The sequence below is a fragment of the Rosa rugosa genome, chromosome 4 (genome assembly GCF_958449725.1).
Source record: "Rosa rugosa chromosome 4, drRosRugo1.1, whole genome shotgun sequence".
NCBI lineage: Eukaryota > Viridiplantae > Streptophyta > Magnoliopsida > Rosales > Rosaceae > Rosa > Rosa rugosa.
Genome location: NC_084823.1, coordinates 13,125,774 through 13,141,190, shown reverse-complemented (window position 1 = coordinate 13,141,190; position 15,417 = coordinate 13,125,774). Strand labels below are relative to the sequence as shown.

General features: G+C 37.1%; 1 protein-coding gene across 1 annotated transcript; it reads right to left on the bottom strand.

The window, feature by feature from the left end:
- Nucleotides 1-4,640: 4,640 nt before the first annotated feature.
- Nucleotides 4,641-12,928, bottom strand: LOC133746054 (probable disease resistance protein At4g27220). The gene is made up of 8 exons (XM_062174215.1): nucleotides 12,617-12,928; nucleotides 11,749-11,812; nucleotides 10,773-11,050; nucleotides 10,048-10,667; nucleotides 9,420-9,966; nucleotides 7,095-9,361; nucleotides 6,044-6,314; nucleotides 4,641-4,926 (listed from the first exon to the last, which is right to left on the bottom strand). Exons 3-7 carry the CDS (start codon nucleotides 10,791-10,793, stop codon nucleotides 6,269-6,271), a joined length of 3,501 nt encoding a protein of 1,166 aa, XP_062030199.1. The 5' UTR covers nucleotides 10,794-11,050; nucleotides 11,749-11,812; nucleotides 12,617-12,928; the 3' UTR covers nucleotides 4,641-4,926; nucleotides 6,044-6,268.
- Nucleotides 12,929-15,417: the final 2,489 nt, after the last annotated feature.

Below are 15,417 nucleotides of genomic sequence, written 5' to 3'. Positions count from 1 at the left end.
ACCATGTCAGCAAATTAATAACGAAGTTTTCAAACAGCGTTTAACAATGTTATGAACCAGATATGAAATCGTCAACTTTTAATAGTTGAGTATAAAACTGAAAATTAAATTGAAAAGCTATATATATCAAATTCACACTAAAATGTCTTCGGTTAAGCATGTATGTCATGCAAACATTAAGACAGCTATCTCTAGTGGCATGCAGTAACTACAATAAGGGATTTGAGTAAGCTGGTTGCTAATTTTAAATTTATAATTTTTTTTTGGATATATTTGAAATGTATGATTTGGTGGTCCATTTCATAGAAAGGAATATGATATATATATATATATATATATATAGTAGATACTCAATATCTCGCTCTTTTTTGGTAAGTTTTGAATCAAACATTAATTCAGGTACTTGAGTGATTTGCTAGCTAGTCTCTATTACTATAAAGCGAAACTCTAAAAAGTTGCATGGTGATGATTGTTTTATATGTATGTATATATAGTAGATACTCAATATCTCGCTCTTTTTTGGTAAGTTTTGAATCAAACATTAATTCAGGTACTTAAGTGATTTGCTAGTCTCTATTACTATAAAGCGAAACTCTAAAAAGTTGCATGGTGATGATTGAGTTAAACTCTATTACTATATTCTAATGTGAAAAAAAAAAAAAAGAAAAAAAAAAGCGAAACTCTAAAAAGCTTCATTAAATTTTGAACTATCTTAATTACCTCCATTGAGTTAATTGAAATATATAAAAACAAGAATTATTATAAAAATATGCAAAAGAAATAAAGCGAAACTCTCAAAAGCTTCACTAAATTTTGAACTATCTTAATTACCTCCATTGAGTTAATTGACATAAATAAATACAAGAATTATTATAAAAATATGCAAAAGAAAAGAGCAATAAATAAATAAATATCTCGGTACTATTTGATCTAGTGACATAATCTCCCCTTTCATAAGTGGGAGGTTGTGAGTTTGCTTTATGAAAGATTAGTTGTAACATTTGAGTTTTTTAATCTGATAAAAAATAAATAAATAAATAAATAAAGAGATAATTATAGAAGAGAAATGTAGGTAGTGAAAGAAGTATATGATATATAACTAAAATATTGGTTGTCAGCCATAATTAGATGTTTAATGACTTGTTCAATAACTAAGCACAAAATACTCAGCAAGGAAATATATGACACAAATCTCATATATTAAATAACAAACTATATATATATTAAAATACTTCGTAACCGGAGAGGTAAACAAGTTAAACCACAAAACAAAAGAACAATGGAAAAAAGTACAAATTACAAATTTACAACCACATACTTCAGGAAAACCATTTTCACCGCCACACCCATCAGTTGTACGTCTCATATTTTCTACCGAGGATTATGAGAAATCGATAAGTCAATTTTCAAGCTGATGGGTGAGGTAGTCTGGGAACTGGTGTTGGCCACCATGGTTTCGCTTTTAATGGGAAGAAGCAATAGTTACTAATATTTCGACCCCTTTTAGGCATGTTCATCTCGTATAACAAGCTTCTACGAATGTTTATAAGATCAAAAAGGGATCCGTTGAGTCTTACGTATAAGCAGCCTTCATTATATGGGTCTAAACCAATCAGCTCCATTTCTTTGGCCAAAGGCAGTAAAAGATGCTTCGAATACAATTTTCCTGCTCCATCGGCCGCAATTATCAGATCATCTTCTTCTTTTTTTAACTCCCAAATGAATGCAGAATGTTCAACGTCTAAAAGACATATTTGCAGACACCCTCCGGCTCCGTGCACAACTACGTCATGTTTTTGACAGTTACGGAGGTAAGATAACTCATCATAATTAGCGTCTTTAACTATGAGGTCAATGTAACGACATTTAGGGTAATATTGAGGATTATCACCGGAGTTACTATTGCTAGTACTACTGGTCCTGATGATGTTGTTATTAGTGACGTCGCTGATCATGAACGAGTTCAACCCAATCAGAAAGTTATAATCTCCCCACATACTCGACCAATACAGCATTTCATTGTAAGCAAAGTGAACATTGGAATCGATATCATCAAGTTTAAATCTTTGTGGGAATGAGATAATTGACTCTCTCCATTCACCAATCTCGAAAGAGAAGATCTCCACCTTGAATTTGTAGGAAAGTTCATCTTCAAATGTGTCATCATAAGGAAGAATTCTCACTACCATGCACCTATAGTCCACGTTAATATTAATCAACTTATCTTGTATGATAGTACTTTTTGGTTGATGCACTTCCTCTTCTTTCTTATGATAATTATAGTAGGGATCACATATGAATCCAACTGGTACGTCACGGAGAACTCGAGAGACAGGAGGAAGAGCAACCCATTGGGTGGTATATGGATTACAGATGAAGTAATCACGTTGAAAATACTCACTTGCGCAACACAAAACCAAGTCATTACACGCCCCTACTACAACTGGCTCTTTTTTCAAAGAGAGGGAACTCATGAGTCTCAAGAACATCCTAGTTAGAAACTTGAGTGGTGAAAGAGGATTGAATGCCATAGGGAAGTTCTCCCCCTTTTGATTGATCAGAGTAAGTGGTGGAATTGGCGTATGTCGGCTTTGGAGTCGAAGTAGAAAGCGGCCAATGAAGTATGGGTCCGACATGAGAATGCTCCAACGTTTGCACACAGACTTGCATTTGAACACAAAATCAAAGCACGGAAGTCGACAGAGAATGTCAACCAATACAACATCAGGGAGATCATCAATAGTGTTATTCATCAACTTTGAATTTGATCTTGTTGTTGATGCTGATGATGATCTTTTAGATATTTTTGAGTGATGAACAGAGTCCAGTGGTACTGCTTCAAGGGACAATGACTGGGATATTGTACTGGATCTTTCTTTTCTTTTGGTAGTATCACTACCTCCCATAACTTACGATTTCAACCTTGAAAACTAACTGATCGAAGATTGTAAATAATAGTAACGAACATAAAGTTTGGGATGATGTTGACATTATTATATATAAAGACAATAGCCAAAACTATCGGGGTTCCTTTTCTAAGAAAGTTATAGATTCTATTCTTGATTTGGATTACCTTACCTTATCTCATTAGGATTAAATTTAACCAAATACATAGCTATTACTGTTTGTTAAGTCCAATACTATATAGGATTAAACTACCCTCCTGCGTCTGATTTTTGAGCTGTTGTTATTATTTCCGCAATACTGTTTGATGCAAATGCTTTAGTGATAGATATTTAAGCTACTTCTATGTTTGGCATTAGGTGGAAGTTGGAAGGCATTTGAAGATTCTGAACTGCTTCTGAAGTCTTGGGACAATCTCAATAAGCTAGGGTTTCTTCTGCTTAAAGAGACAAACATGCTGATGACTTAATGCTGGATGCTTCAGTCACCAAATCCTCTGTTTCCTAATCCTGAGCGCCTTCCCAAAGTATGACCCATGCTTGGAAGTTCTTTAAAATTTCCTTTACATGAAAGGTGGTTTCCTTTGTTCGCAGAGCCTCTAAACTTCATCACGGGTGCTTTCATGTACATAACAGTCTCCTGATAAACAATGCTTCATTGATTCATTATAAGACGTATGGTGGCCAGAAGAACTAGAGAGAAAAGGCGTTTTGTTTTCCATTCTTCCAAGATCATTTGGATAATTTTTATTCTTCAAAATGACAGACAAGCTTCTTCTTGGTCTTTACTCTTTAGGGATGCTGGGACTCCAAATGTTGGTGGATGCTGGGACTCCAAATGTTGGTAGACTAAAAGTTAGTCAGTTCAGCTATGCTACTACTAACACTGTGAGATCAATATAACACTACGAAATCCTATATTTTCCAGACCAAGTTAGTGTCAATTATTTTTCCTACTTTCCCGATGTACTTTTTTTACATATTACAGAACATAGGCCAAACAATTGAGTTAAAAAATAACCCCGCAGCAACGCCTGGGTTTAGCAACTAGTTATAGCAATAACACGACCTATGCTAGTTAAAAATCAACCTGTAGCTCAAAGCAGAAGATGGTATCAGAATAATTAACACTTTATGTTCAACAGCGACTTAGTCATGTCTCGATTAACTTGCTACAGTTTCCATAGTTGTCATGTTTAAATTTAACAACTTTTCCTCTTTCGGAATAAACAAAAGTGCAAAGGAAAGCCTTTCAACTAGTACACACGTGCTATACCAACAGTTTCCTATACATTATCATTTTCTGCAGCATCCAAGCAACACATTTTCCAAAAGATAAAATAGAACAATAAATGCTGCCAATGAGAAAAAACCTGCTCATAAGCCATAGATACAGGCTATGAGGAAGTTCCTGCCGACAAACACTAGGTAGTGATACCAAGTTCTCGATCGATAAATGTAATCACATTTTAGCAAGTATTTTGGAGAACCAAATGTCCCAAAAAGCTAACTTAAGCTAATATAAAACGAGCAAACAACATAATTACATAAATTGAGTGATACATGCATGATTAATGCAGGTGTATTAATAAGGAAGCAGAAGACCCAAACCATCTAAGATAATACATAGATATTTATTTGTACTGCTACTGCTACTGAACTAGATATAAGAAACACCTTCAAGGACATTAGTCAAGCCTTTAAATCGAAACTGAAAAGAGCTATATATAAAACAAATACCATAATAAGAGTATAATTAGATCATGAATCACTTAAATGGTGTTGCTACAATTTCAGCATAGAGATATATTCACAGTATTGTTGAATTTGTTTATACACACATACCAGTGGCAAGAATCCAATTTCATCCTGATCGGGCATGTCAACTGATTTCTTCACTCTCAAAGGTTCCAAGAATGGCTGTAACAATCCCTTTGGCTGTTTTGAAAGTCATGATCCGGCAAAGCTTCTAGTGTATCAATTGGATTTGCAGCCTCAGCTAGATGGTCAACCCTGAAAACAACTGAAAGAGTGAACTACTTAGAGAAAAATTCCTTCTTTTACGAAGCAAAACACTACTTCTTGCAGTTACAATTTGTCATGAGTTGATTATCCTAAATGTGTATTGACTGCTTCTCTTGAATAAGTTACTGTCTTAATGACTATGAGAAATCTTTGCATATTCTGTTTATAAGTCAAAATCAACCAACTGTTAATTCACCCTGTAAAAGTTCATCAACCTGCACCCAAATTCACAAATAACATAAAAAACAGAGCTTAATTTGGTTTTCAGGGATGGGACTCAATTAGCTATGCGTTGTGGTAGTATGACTCCAAACTTTGGAAGAGAATCTTGATGCAGAAGACAGACGTAGTTATGAATTTAATTCAAAATGCTAACACTACTTCTCTTCATCCACAGGCTAGTTGTAAGTTGTCACCACATATATCAATGACTACACAATCATCAATGGAAAGACTAATTCAAAATGCTAACAATACTTCTTCATCCCCATGGCTAGCTGCAATTACATTGATGACTGACAACACTTGCCACACAAAGACTAATTTCTACAGATATAGCAGTGTGTGTGTGTGTTAATCACCCATCCATAGGTCACAAATTCCTGCTTAATATGCACAGTATATTTCCTCTGAAATAAATCAAGATTAAATGAAATGATTAAAAACGTGACGGTGCTGTGACCCAATTCGAATTTTGTTTCAAACTATACATTTTTATAAAAGTGATTTGTACTAGTAAATAGTGAAAACAAACGATCATCATGGACATGAACTTTCTGTGTGATATTGTCTTGTTTGACAGATTTATTCTCGACCATCAGTTAATTATCAAAATTAAAAAGAAAGAATGATTGATGATGACGAATGATAACAAAGAAAAATGAGAATATAAGGGCGAAAAAGAAAAGAGTACTTAATGTATGCTTGCTGTACAGATATGCAGAACTCATTTTGCATTATAAGATTGGGAAAGCAAATGAATAATGAGAACTATATATCACAAAATCTAGCTTCTTTAAGAAAAGTAACATTTTTAGTATTTTTGGCATCACAAGAAATCTAGGTGACCATTCAATGTAAAGAAAACGAATTCAGTAGATGACATAGCATCATACCTTGACAAAGAAATTGAAGATGTTTTTGATCATGGAGTTGGACTTGGTTCCTGCTCTGAAAATCAATCAGGGGGCATTCCTTTACATACAAATGCTCCAATGAAGGACATGCAAATCAATAGTAGCCCTTTCACAGTGCAACATTGAAATTTTTTATCAAAACTAAGTTTTTCAATCTTGGAAGAACAAACTTCTTGTTGTTCACTATTTCCTTGCTTGCTTCCATTATTCTTTCAACAAATGGCAACTCGCTACAAAATGGCCTTCCCAACTGCCAATTGAAACCGATACTGAGCTACATTAGATGTGAAGTGACGTCCCAGAAAGATGTAGTAGATGAACAAACTTCAAGAGTCTGGAACAATGCACGTCAGCACGACCATTACATATGCTCCCCATCTACTTTAAGACTTCATTATGGTTGGAAAGGAGTTACACAGCTGCATCTATTTAGGAAAAATATATATATATATTTATAATAAAAAATTTAAAATCAGCTAGTGGCAGGAATTCAAAAGCAAAATCTATACTAAAATGCAAAATCAGATTAAATTAATTAAGAATAAATGAAAATGATTGAAAATATGATGTCTAGGACCCTGTATTCAAATTTTCTTTCAGACCATACAATTGCTTTAAGAGGAGATAGATTGGCCCTCCCAAAAAGTTTTTATTCTCCAAATTGATATTTTATTACTTTCAAACACTATAATAAAGATGGCAGAGAAGAGTATGACTTTTTGAGAATATCAATAACATTGTATCATTTGTATGTAATTTACATTAGTAGAATAATGAAAACAAAACAATCATCAACCACGTGAAGTTTTTTGTGTAAACATCAATCTCACATTATGAATGATAACAGAGGACAATAAGAATGAAAAGAAAAGGACTACTTAAAATTGGTGTACTGATGTGGGGAACTCATTTGCATTAAAAGATTGGGAAAGCAAATGAATCACAAATATTAACCATTTTTGCCCGATTGCTGTCCTACCAACTATTAAAGAAAAGAGAAATTAAGTACATTAATGACACATAGACATACCTGTGACGTAGAAAGTTGTACAGTTGTCGATCATTGAGTTGTACTGGGTTCTTGCTGCAAAAGTAGTCAGAAGCAGAGGTTGAAATTGAAAACTGGAACATGCTTTTGAAGGCGAAGAAGAGAGAGGAAGAGGTTGAAAATGGAAACTGGGGGCAATCCACCACAATCAAGTTTTCCAATGAAGGACACTCAATATCAACAGGAGTAGTTGCACCATACAACATATGAAGTTTCTTCAAAACCAAGTTCTTCAATTTTGGAAGAACCTTCTTCTTCTTGTTTACTGCTTCAATTACTCTTTCCAACAAAGGGCACTGCTCCACAAAAAGGTCTTCCAATTGAAAAAGACACTCGGCTACATCAGATGCAAACAGACTTCGCAGTAACTTGCAACGGTATATGGTCAAACTTTTAAGACTCTGCAACATTAAACGTGGGGAAGCATTACATATGCTTCTCAGTGCATGTAGATCCAACAAATTTATCTCTCTCAGTTTTGACTCTTCTGGTTCAAACCCTTCAGATCCAAACACAAATTCCATTTCATCCATACAATTTAAATATAGTTTCTCCAGATTTGGCAGTCTCTGTAACAATTTTGATACATTCACCAAGTTATCACAAAAAAACACATGCAATAACTTAAGATTGATGAGAGACCCAGGTGGTAACTGACCAACACACAACTCTTCAAGTTTGAGCAGACATTTCAGATGCAACTCTTCCAAGTTCTCAAACACTGCTCCTTTTTGAACCCGTCTCGTTGTGTTCATCAACTCTTTCATGTTCTCATAGGGGTCAAGTATATTATCAGATACAGTGAGATGCTTGAGTTCATGCAACCTCCCATGGTCATATTCCACGACAATGTCACTCAACCCTTTGCAGCGATCATACTTTAGCGTCTCTGTTTTCGTTGTCACCACATTGATAAACCAATCAGGTAAGGTACTCATGGTAGTGTCAAGAACCAAGGATATTGAGTTATGATGATATCGATTGTATGGATCCCTTATGTATTTGCCGATAAGTATATGAAAGTAAACCCACTCTGGTTCGACCTCAATACTTGTAGGGATGAACTTTGCATCAGATATGCAAACCTGCAAAATTTTCAAATTTGACAAACCAGTGAAACCCAATTCGATTTCTCCTCCTTCTCTCTCAACTTTACTCCCCCAATCCTCAAATCCACAGTTTAGTGTATACAGTTCTTCTATTCTATGCAACTTTGATATCACTTTAGATGGAATTGTGACAATACCTCCACCCTCATAACAAGCGGAATTGACATCCAAAATCCTTAGATTGGTCAAGTGTCCTATTTCTCTCGATAATTCCTGGAGAGGATATTCTCTCATACTAAGAATTTCAAGCTTCTTAAGTTTTCCAACTATGGAAATGTCAATCATGTTGTGGCAAAAATCTAAATACAAAGCTTGGAGGTTGATAAGGAGACTGAATGATTGGGGTAGTACAGAAATACTAGTGTTGCTAAGATCCAAGACCCTTAATTCATTCAGACTTCGGATAAATTTTTCTGGGATCTCATTTAAATCAGCATTCCGTTTTAGTAATAAAATCTGGAGATTTGGACATACTAACTCTTCAGGTAGCTTGCGAATTTCGTTCCTCATCAGCGAAATTGCAGAATAGCTTTCATGTAATGGACATGACCAATCCTTCAAACCAGACCCAGCTTTTACCAAAAACCCATGTCCATCTTCAGATTTTGCAATCTTCATGGCTGTATCCCGGATGACATCATGCATCCTTACACATCCATCTTTTTCACTATCCAAAAGCAAGCTAGAATCTTTCAGGTACTTGACCACAGAATCTGCTGTTCCTCTGGCTTCTTCGATTGTTTCAGCATCTCGAAACAATCCTTTGCCGATTGCATACTTGAATAAGTTTTCTAGTCGGATGTCATAGTCTTCTGGGTATAGGCAACAGAGCAAGAAGCATGACTTGTGGTCCTCATCTTTCAAGTAATCATAGCTTAATCTTATACATTTGAATGCATCTTCCGCATGGTCAGGGTTGGCAAGCTGTGATTTCTCTAGTCGTTGAGCTGCTTTTTCCCATTCCGCCAGGTCTTTATCTCCGAGTGCCCTTGCAACTGCTACCAATGCAATCGGTAAACCTCTACATTCTCCAGCTACCTTCTTAGCTACACCCGTAAATTTGGTGGATTCAAAAGGCATTCCTACATTTCTCACAAACAAGGCCCAAGAATCCTCTTTTGATAGGATACTGAGGGTGATCTCATGACAGACATGACAGACATTCCTTATCCTTGTGGCATCTCATGACATGACAGACAGACAGACATGACAGGCATCTCATGACATGACAGACATTCCTTATCCTTGTGGTGAGTAGGACTTTGGACTTGCACATTTGAAGCTCCTTGTAGCTGGGAATCCCTATCTTTGACAACTCTATTCTCTCCCAAACATCGTCCAAGATTATAAGGAGTTTTTCTCTTCTCATCATCTCTTTATGCAACGTAGCGGCTCTTCCAATTTCTGTCTCCTCCTCCAATTTAACGCCCAACAGATCTGCCAATGTGCCTTGAATTTTTCTCAAGTTGGGGCTTTGAGATATGGCAGCCATAATCTTATGGTTAAAGTTACCATTTTTGCAGCCTTGTGCACCGACATGTTTCACCATGCTTGTCTTTCCAACACCTCCCATGCCGTAGACCCCCACAGCAGTGACCTTGTCATCTTTTAGCGCCTTCATAACCTCATCCATGGCTTTTCTTGTTGCTTCATATGCTTCGAAATCTCCACTGAACTCAATTGCATCAGGTCGCACTTTATTGCGGAGAAATTCCACAATGACGTCAACAAGTTCTTTGTGAGTCCTACAAGCAAGAATTAAGTGTCACATAAGCGTTAGGCACAAGTATAACCCGTGGTAATTAAGATAGCCTCAGGAAGCTTACTTATAATCCTGTGTATTCCAGCCTGAGAAACTGGCCACCTTTTCTAAAGCATCCCTCCACCGCTGCATCTTCTCCAATCCATGTCGCCCAGAGGTTTCATGTTTAGAGAAAGCTTTATCCAAACTCCTCTTCTGATGACGTACATCAGAGGGCTCCACATGAAAAAAAAGTGGAAAAATTCTGTTCTGGTCTTTCATGCACTCGCAGATCTTTGTAAGTTCCTCCAAACACCAAGAAGAAGAAGCGTAGTCTTGTGAGAGAACAATGATTGCAAACCTTGATTTTTCAATGGCTGCTATGAGAGTGCGAGAAATAGCATCCCCTACTTCAAGATCTCTATCATCCATGAATGTTTTAATTCCCCTCATCTGCAGTCGATTGTATAGTTCAACTGTGATACCCTTGCGAGTGTCAGGACCCCTGAAACTTAAAAACACATCATGCGTCCACTGAGGAGATGCAAAGTCATTGACCTCGACCATTATTTGATTATCTGGCCATATTGGCTCATGCTTCTGAACCATGCAACTGAACCGACGCTTCAGCGGAGTCCATATTCTCTTAATAACGGCCAAGCAACTGATCCATGTCACAATTACCACAATAATCACCAAAGGCATCTTTTTGTAATATGCAAACATAGAGAAGAATAAAAAGGAGTCAAAACCTACAGAAAAAGAAAAAGTATTGGAGGATACAACTTATGAAATATCTATGTTTCTAACCTCAAAGAAATAGATTTCCATTAGCTTCAGCTGTTACAGACCCAGAAGTATTATGCCTTGGAGAGGAGACTTTTGGATAGATCTCCCTTCGCCTTACAAGAGACTTTTGTTACAGAACCAGAAGTATAGTAACTCAAAGGCAAAGAATCTGTATGTTTGTCTCTTGATGTGAAAAAATTCACATGAAAGATAATGAATTATAAAGAGAATGGAATCCAAACAAGTCGGTCCAAATTAAGATCAAATGGCCAATCTCCTTTGGTGTTCTGTAGACCAACCTGAAAATAATGTCATTTTTCCATTAGTTCCAAATTTTGCACACTAATAAGTCATTCATATAACCCAAGTTAGGAGCAATCAGTATTGATGCATTCTTCTGGCAAATCTACCTAAAAACAGAGACCCTTTGGAGCATTAGTTGGATGCATGCAGAAACTAAGGACTTCAATTGCCACAAATTATATAGACATATATGTAGCCAGAACACCTAACGCCCTGTCCTTCATTTTTTTAGTTCCAAGTTGTTTATAAATCCATGGAATCCTATCCTAACCGTGACTGCTCAACCATGCACTCTTAGGCCCCATGGCTCTATAATCAGTGAATTGTGAATCACAGCCTCTTAACCAAGAAGTACTCCATATCTTTTCTAGTCATCCAGAGAAACAAGAACAAAAAGAATCAAAAGAACAATATTGGTTGAAAGGTGACTTCATTTGGTTGGTTTTATGATTCAGTTTCATTTGTTATAAGTTACAGAGTGACAGGACATTCAATGAGTTAATTATAACCAATAAGAGTGCACAGGGTTTAGGGTGGAGAACAAAGTGAAAGTAAATGGGGACCATTAGTCTCTTTTACAAGTGGAGAACAGCATGAAACCAAATGTGATGGCTTTTAATTCCAGATTAGGCACCAATAGTAGAGATTGAGATAAGATCAAATATATTGTCCGCAGCATCGAATCCACCTGTACCTTTGAATTGAAGCCTTTACTCTGTCACTGTTGGAGTCCAACTAATCTTATGAACTGAATGTACCTATAAAATGTCGAGATGAATCTAATATTAAAAGTGAAATGTTTTTCACAACCAAATACTGATCATTCTGTTCCATTGATAAGCCTAAGGAATAACAAATCTTAGAACCAAGGTGTATAGCACCAATACACCATCTTTCTATACTTTAGATTGAACCTCTATTGCTTTCTAGATTTTCATTGAACCATATTCATCTAGTTCTTGTCTCAATCAAAATGACTTCAGTTCAGTGATCAAACACATCAATTATTATTTTCATTTCTGGAAAAATTAAACTCATCTTTCAGCTTCAGTTGTAGGTGGTCATGCAACACCTTAAGTATGTGCATATTTATACTGATTTGAAAGGCATAATTCACAGAACAATATGGTTTGGAGTTTGCAATCCATCTAGTTTATCAGAAGTCAGTGTTCAATATTAGATTCTGTATTTCAAAGTGAATCCAAATTCCACTTGAGAACAATTTTTTTCTTTCTTCAACTACTATATAATTGAATTTGGTATACACACACACACACACACATGTCTTCTATGTTCAATTCTGAGTTCCTTACTATGTTTATTACAAATTGTTTCTTTAAAAAAGAATCTGATTTCTTTAAATGGAAGAGTTGTTTAACGTATGGGATCACAGCAATTGATGTGCACCAATTGCACCAAAATCAAAATGTAAGCTAACCTAGACATAAACAAGCAACCACTAGATACTGACCTAGCACATACGTACAGACTCTAAATAAAAAGACCGGTAATAAAGGTGTATATATATAGGAAGCATTTTTGAGAATTAAGTATCTGCATACCGTGGCAAGAATTTGCTCAAACATATATAATCCTGATCATGTCAACTGGTCTTTTAACTCTCACGTAGCTAGTTTATGGGATGGCTGCCGCTTGAATCCCTTTGGAAGTTGTTTAGCATGGGATCGCACATCAGCTAGATCAATCGACTTTGTGGCTAGCAAATGCCATGGAAAACAATTGGGAAAGGAAGAAGACAGTTGGGTATTGTTGGGTCTGATTGAATGGGAAAGTCTGGAATGGTTTTTGAAGTCCCGGGATTGATTGCTGTGGATGCGCGTTTTGGAAAAGAAAGGACTCTTCAAGAGGGGGGGTATGACAGTCCAAAGCAGTGGCGGAACTACGTGAAGGGCTACTTGGGCTGTAGCCCAACCCAAAATTCTTGGCATATTTTATATAGTATAACTGTGCCTTCCTAACAAGATGTGTGGTGGTGGTTCAGTTGGCAAATTGAGGAAAGGAATTGTTTCCTTTCTTCCTAAGATCCCACCTTGGTTCGAGTCAATGTTGTTGTTCTCCCATTTCCTTCTTGCCTTTTTGCCCTTTTTGTTCCTGTTTTTTTTTTTCTTTGGGTCTTTTTCCCATTTTCTTCTCCCATTCTGTTTTCTTTTCTTACAACATTTTCTATTCCTAGTTTCTTAAAAGTTTTTCTCTTAAAGGCAATCTAGCCTGTTAATTTTTTTTTCTCTTTCCCCTTTTTTTTTTTTTTTTTTTTTTTGAAAGGGGTTTGGAACCCAGCCTAGCTGGGAGGCTCAGCCCCACGCCCGGTTCCATTTATTAAATTAATAGTAGAATTTTGCATCGGGGGGGACATAAAACCTGAACCCCGAGCTACAGTAGAACAGTTACAATAATCCTCATAGAGAACATCCTGAATGATTGCAGGTGTCTCATCTAACCATACATCATCAATGAAACCACTACTAGCAAGGTGAGCAAGCCTATCCGCTACACCATTTGCTTCACGGTAAATATGTCGAATTCTAACAGATTGAAAAGCAGTAATATACTCCCTACAATCATCTAAAACTCGACTTACCTCAGAGAAATTCTTCTCTCGACTATTGAGAGCAGAAATCAGGATGGCAGAGTCGCTTTCAACATCTATGTCAGTCCAACCTTGGTGAATACCAAGAAGTAAGCCAGTCCTACACGCCTCCGCTTCCATATTAAGAACCGAGTGTGCATGTAGAAAAGTCCTGGCCAAAGCAGCAATACCCATACCAGCATCATTCCTGACAACTACCCCAATACCTCCACTCCCTTCCTCAGCTCTAAATGCCCCATCAACATTGATTTTCAGACGACCACTTGGAGGATTTTGCCACTTAGTTAGAGGTCGTCGCTGCTTCCGAACTGCCTTCGGGTGGTACTTTTGAAAATCCTCAAGCATTTGAGTAGCCCACTGGATCATATGCATAGGCTGGAAGTGATCATCATTCCACACAAGCTTATTCCTCTCTTTCCAGATGGCCCATAAACCCATGAAGAAAAAATCCCGCTGATCCCCACTCAGGGAATCAATCACATCTAAGACCCAATCTCGGACATAGTTGGCCGGGTGTGCAGTAGCATTTAATTTCAGAGGGCCAAATAACCAGAAACAATGTAAAGCTAAACAAGACTTAAATAGATGCGTACCGGTTTCCACTGCAGCCATGCAGAACATGCACTTGGGGTCCACCATAGCTACTCTACGTTGCATGAGTGCCTCCTTTGTAGGAATAATATTCTTCAAGAGCCTCCATATAAAGCATTTCACTTTTGGAGGAGTACGGGCCCCCCAAACCTTAGTCCAATACTTGCTATTTATGCCACCAATATCCCCTGACGACGTTGACGCCATGTGCTGCTGAGACATAGCCAAATTATACACATGATAACCACTACGAACCTGATACAAACCCTTCTTGTCATAATGCCAAATCAAGCGGTCATCAGCCCCACGAAAACTAATGGGAATAGCTGCCATTTTCTCCACTTCCCCCTCCGTGAAAAGTTCATGCATAAAGTCTGTAGCCCAAGACATGGATTCTTGGTCAATTAAATCACTAACCAACAAATCCTCCATTCCTTCCATGATAGGGGAGTACGGCCGGAAAGAGTGGGGAATAGGTACCCAAGGGTCATGCCACACAGAGATGTTGCTACCCCTACCAACCTGAAACCTCAGTCCCATCCTAAGCACTTCACGGCCCGAAATGATACTCCGCCAAGAGTATGACTCTCCCCCCTTTAATTCCGCCTCCATAAATGAACACCTTGGGAAGTACTTAGCCTTGTATAACTTAGCAATAGTCGAATCAGGGTTATGTAAAATCCTCCACCCTTGCTTCGCCAATATTCTCTTTCCCCTTTTTGTTTTTTTTTGTTTTTCCTTTAGTTCCAGCATGCTTCATTAGTATTCCTTATAAACTTGAGTCCCAAAATTCTGGAATCATCGACAACAAAAAAAAAAATCATGTAAGCTTTTTAAATTAGCCCACCCCTAATTTTCATCCTGGTTCCGCCACTGGACAGTATGACTCACAAGTGAAACCCAGATTCAATATTCAGACTGTGTTGTCTTTTTTTTTCTTCACTCTATTGATTGACCAAAACTTGTCTCTGGGTTTTGGTTCGATGACCGGATTCTGATTTGGTTTTGGAGAAACCGGGCAGACGACAATTTCAGAGAAGGCCTCCTTTTTTTTTTTTTTTTTTTTTCGTAACATAGGGGCAAGGCCCAAAAGGTCAAAAAAGAAATTGAGCATTAATATCTAATAAATGAAATTAGATTTTTGATGATTGATTGGGGAATTGA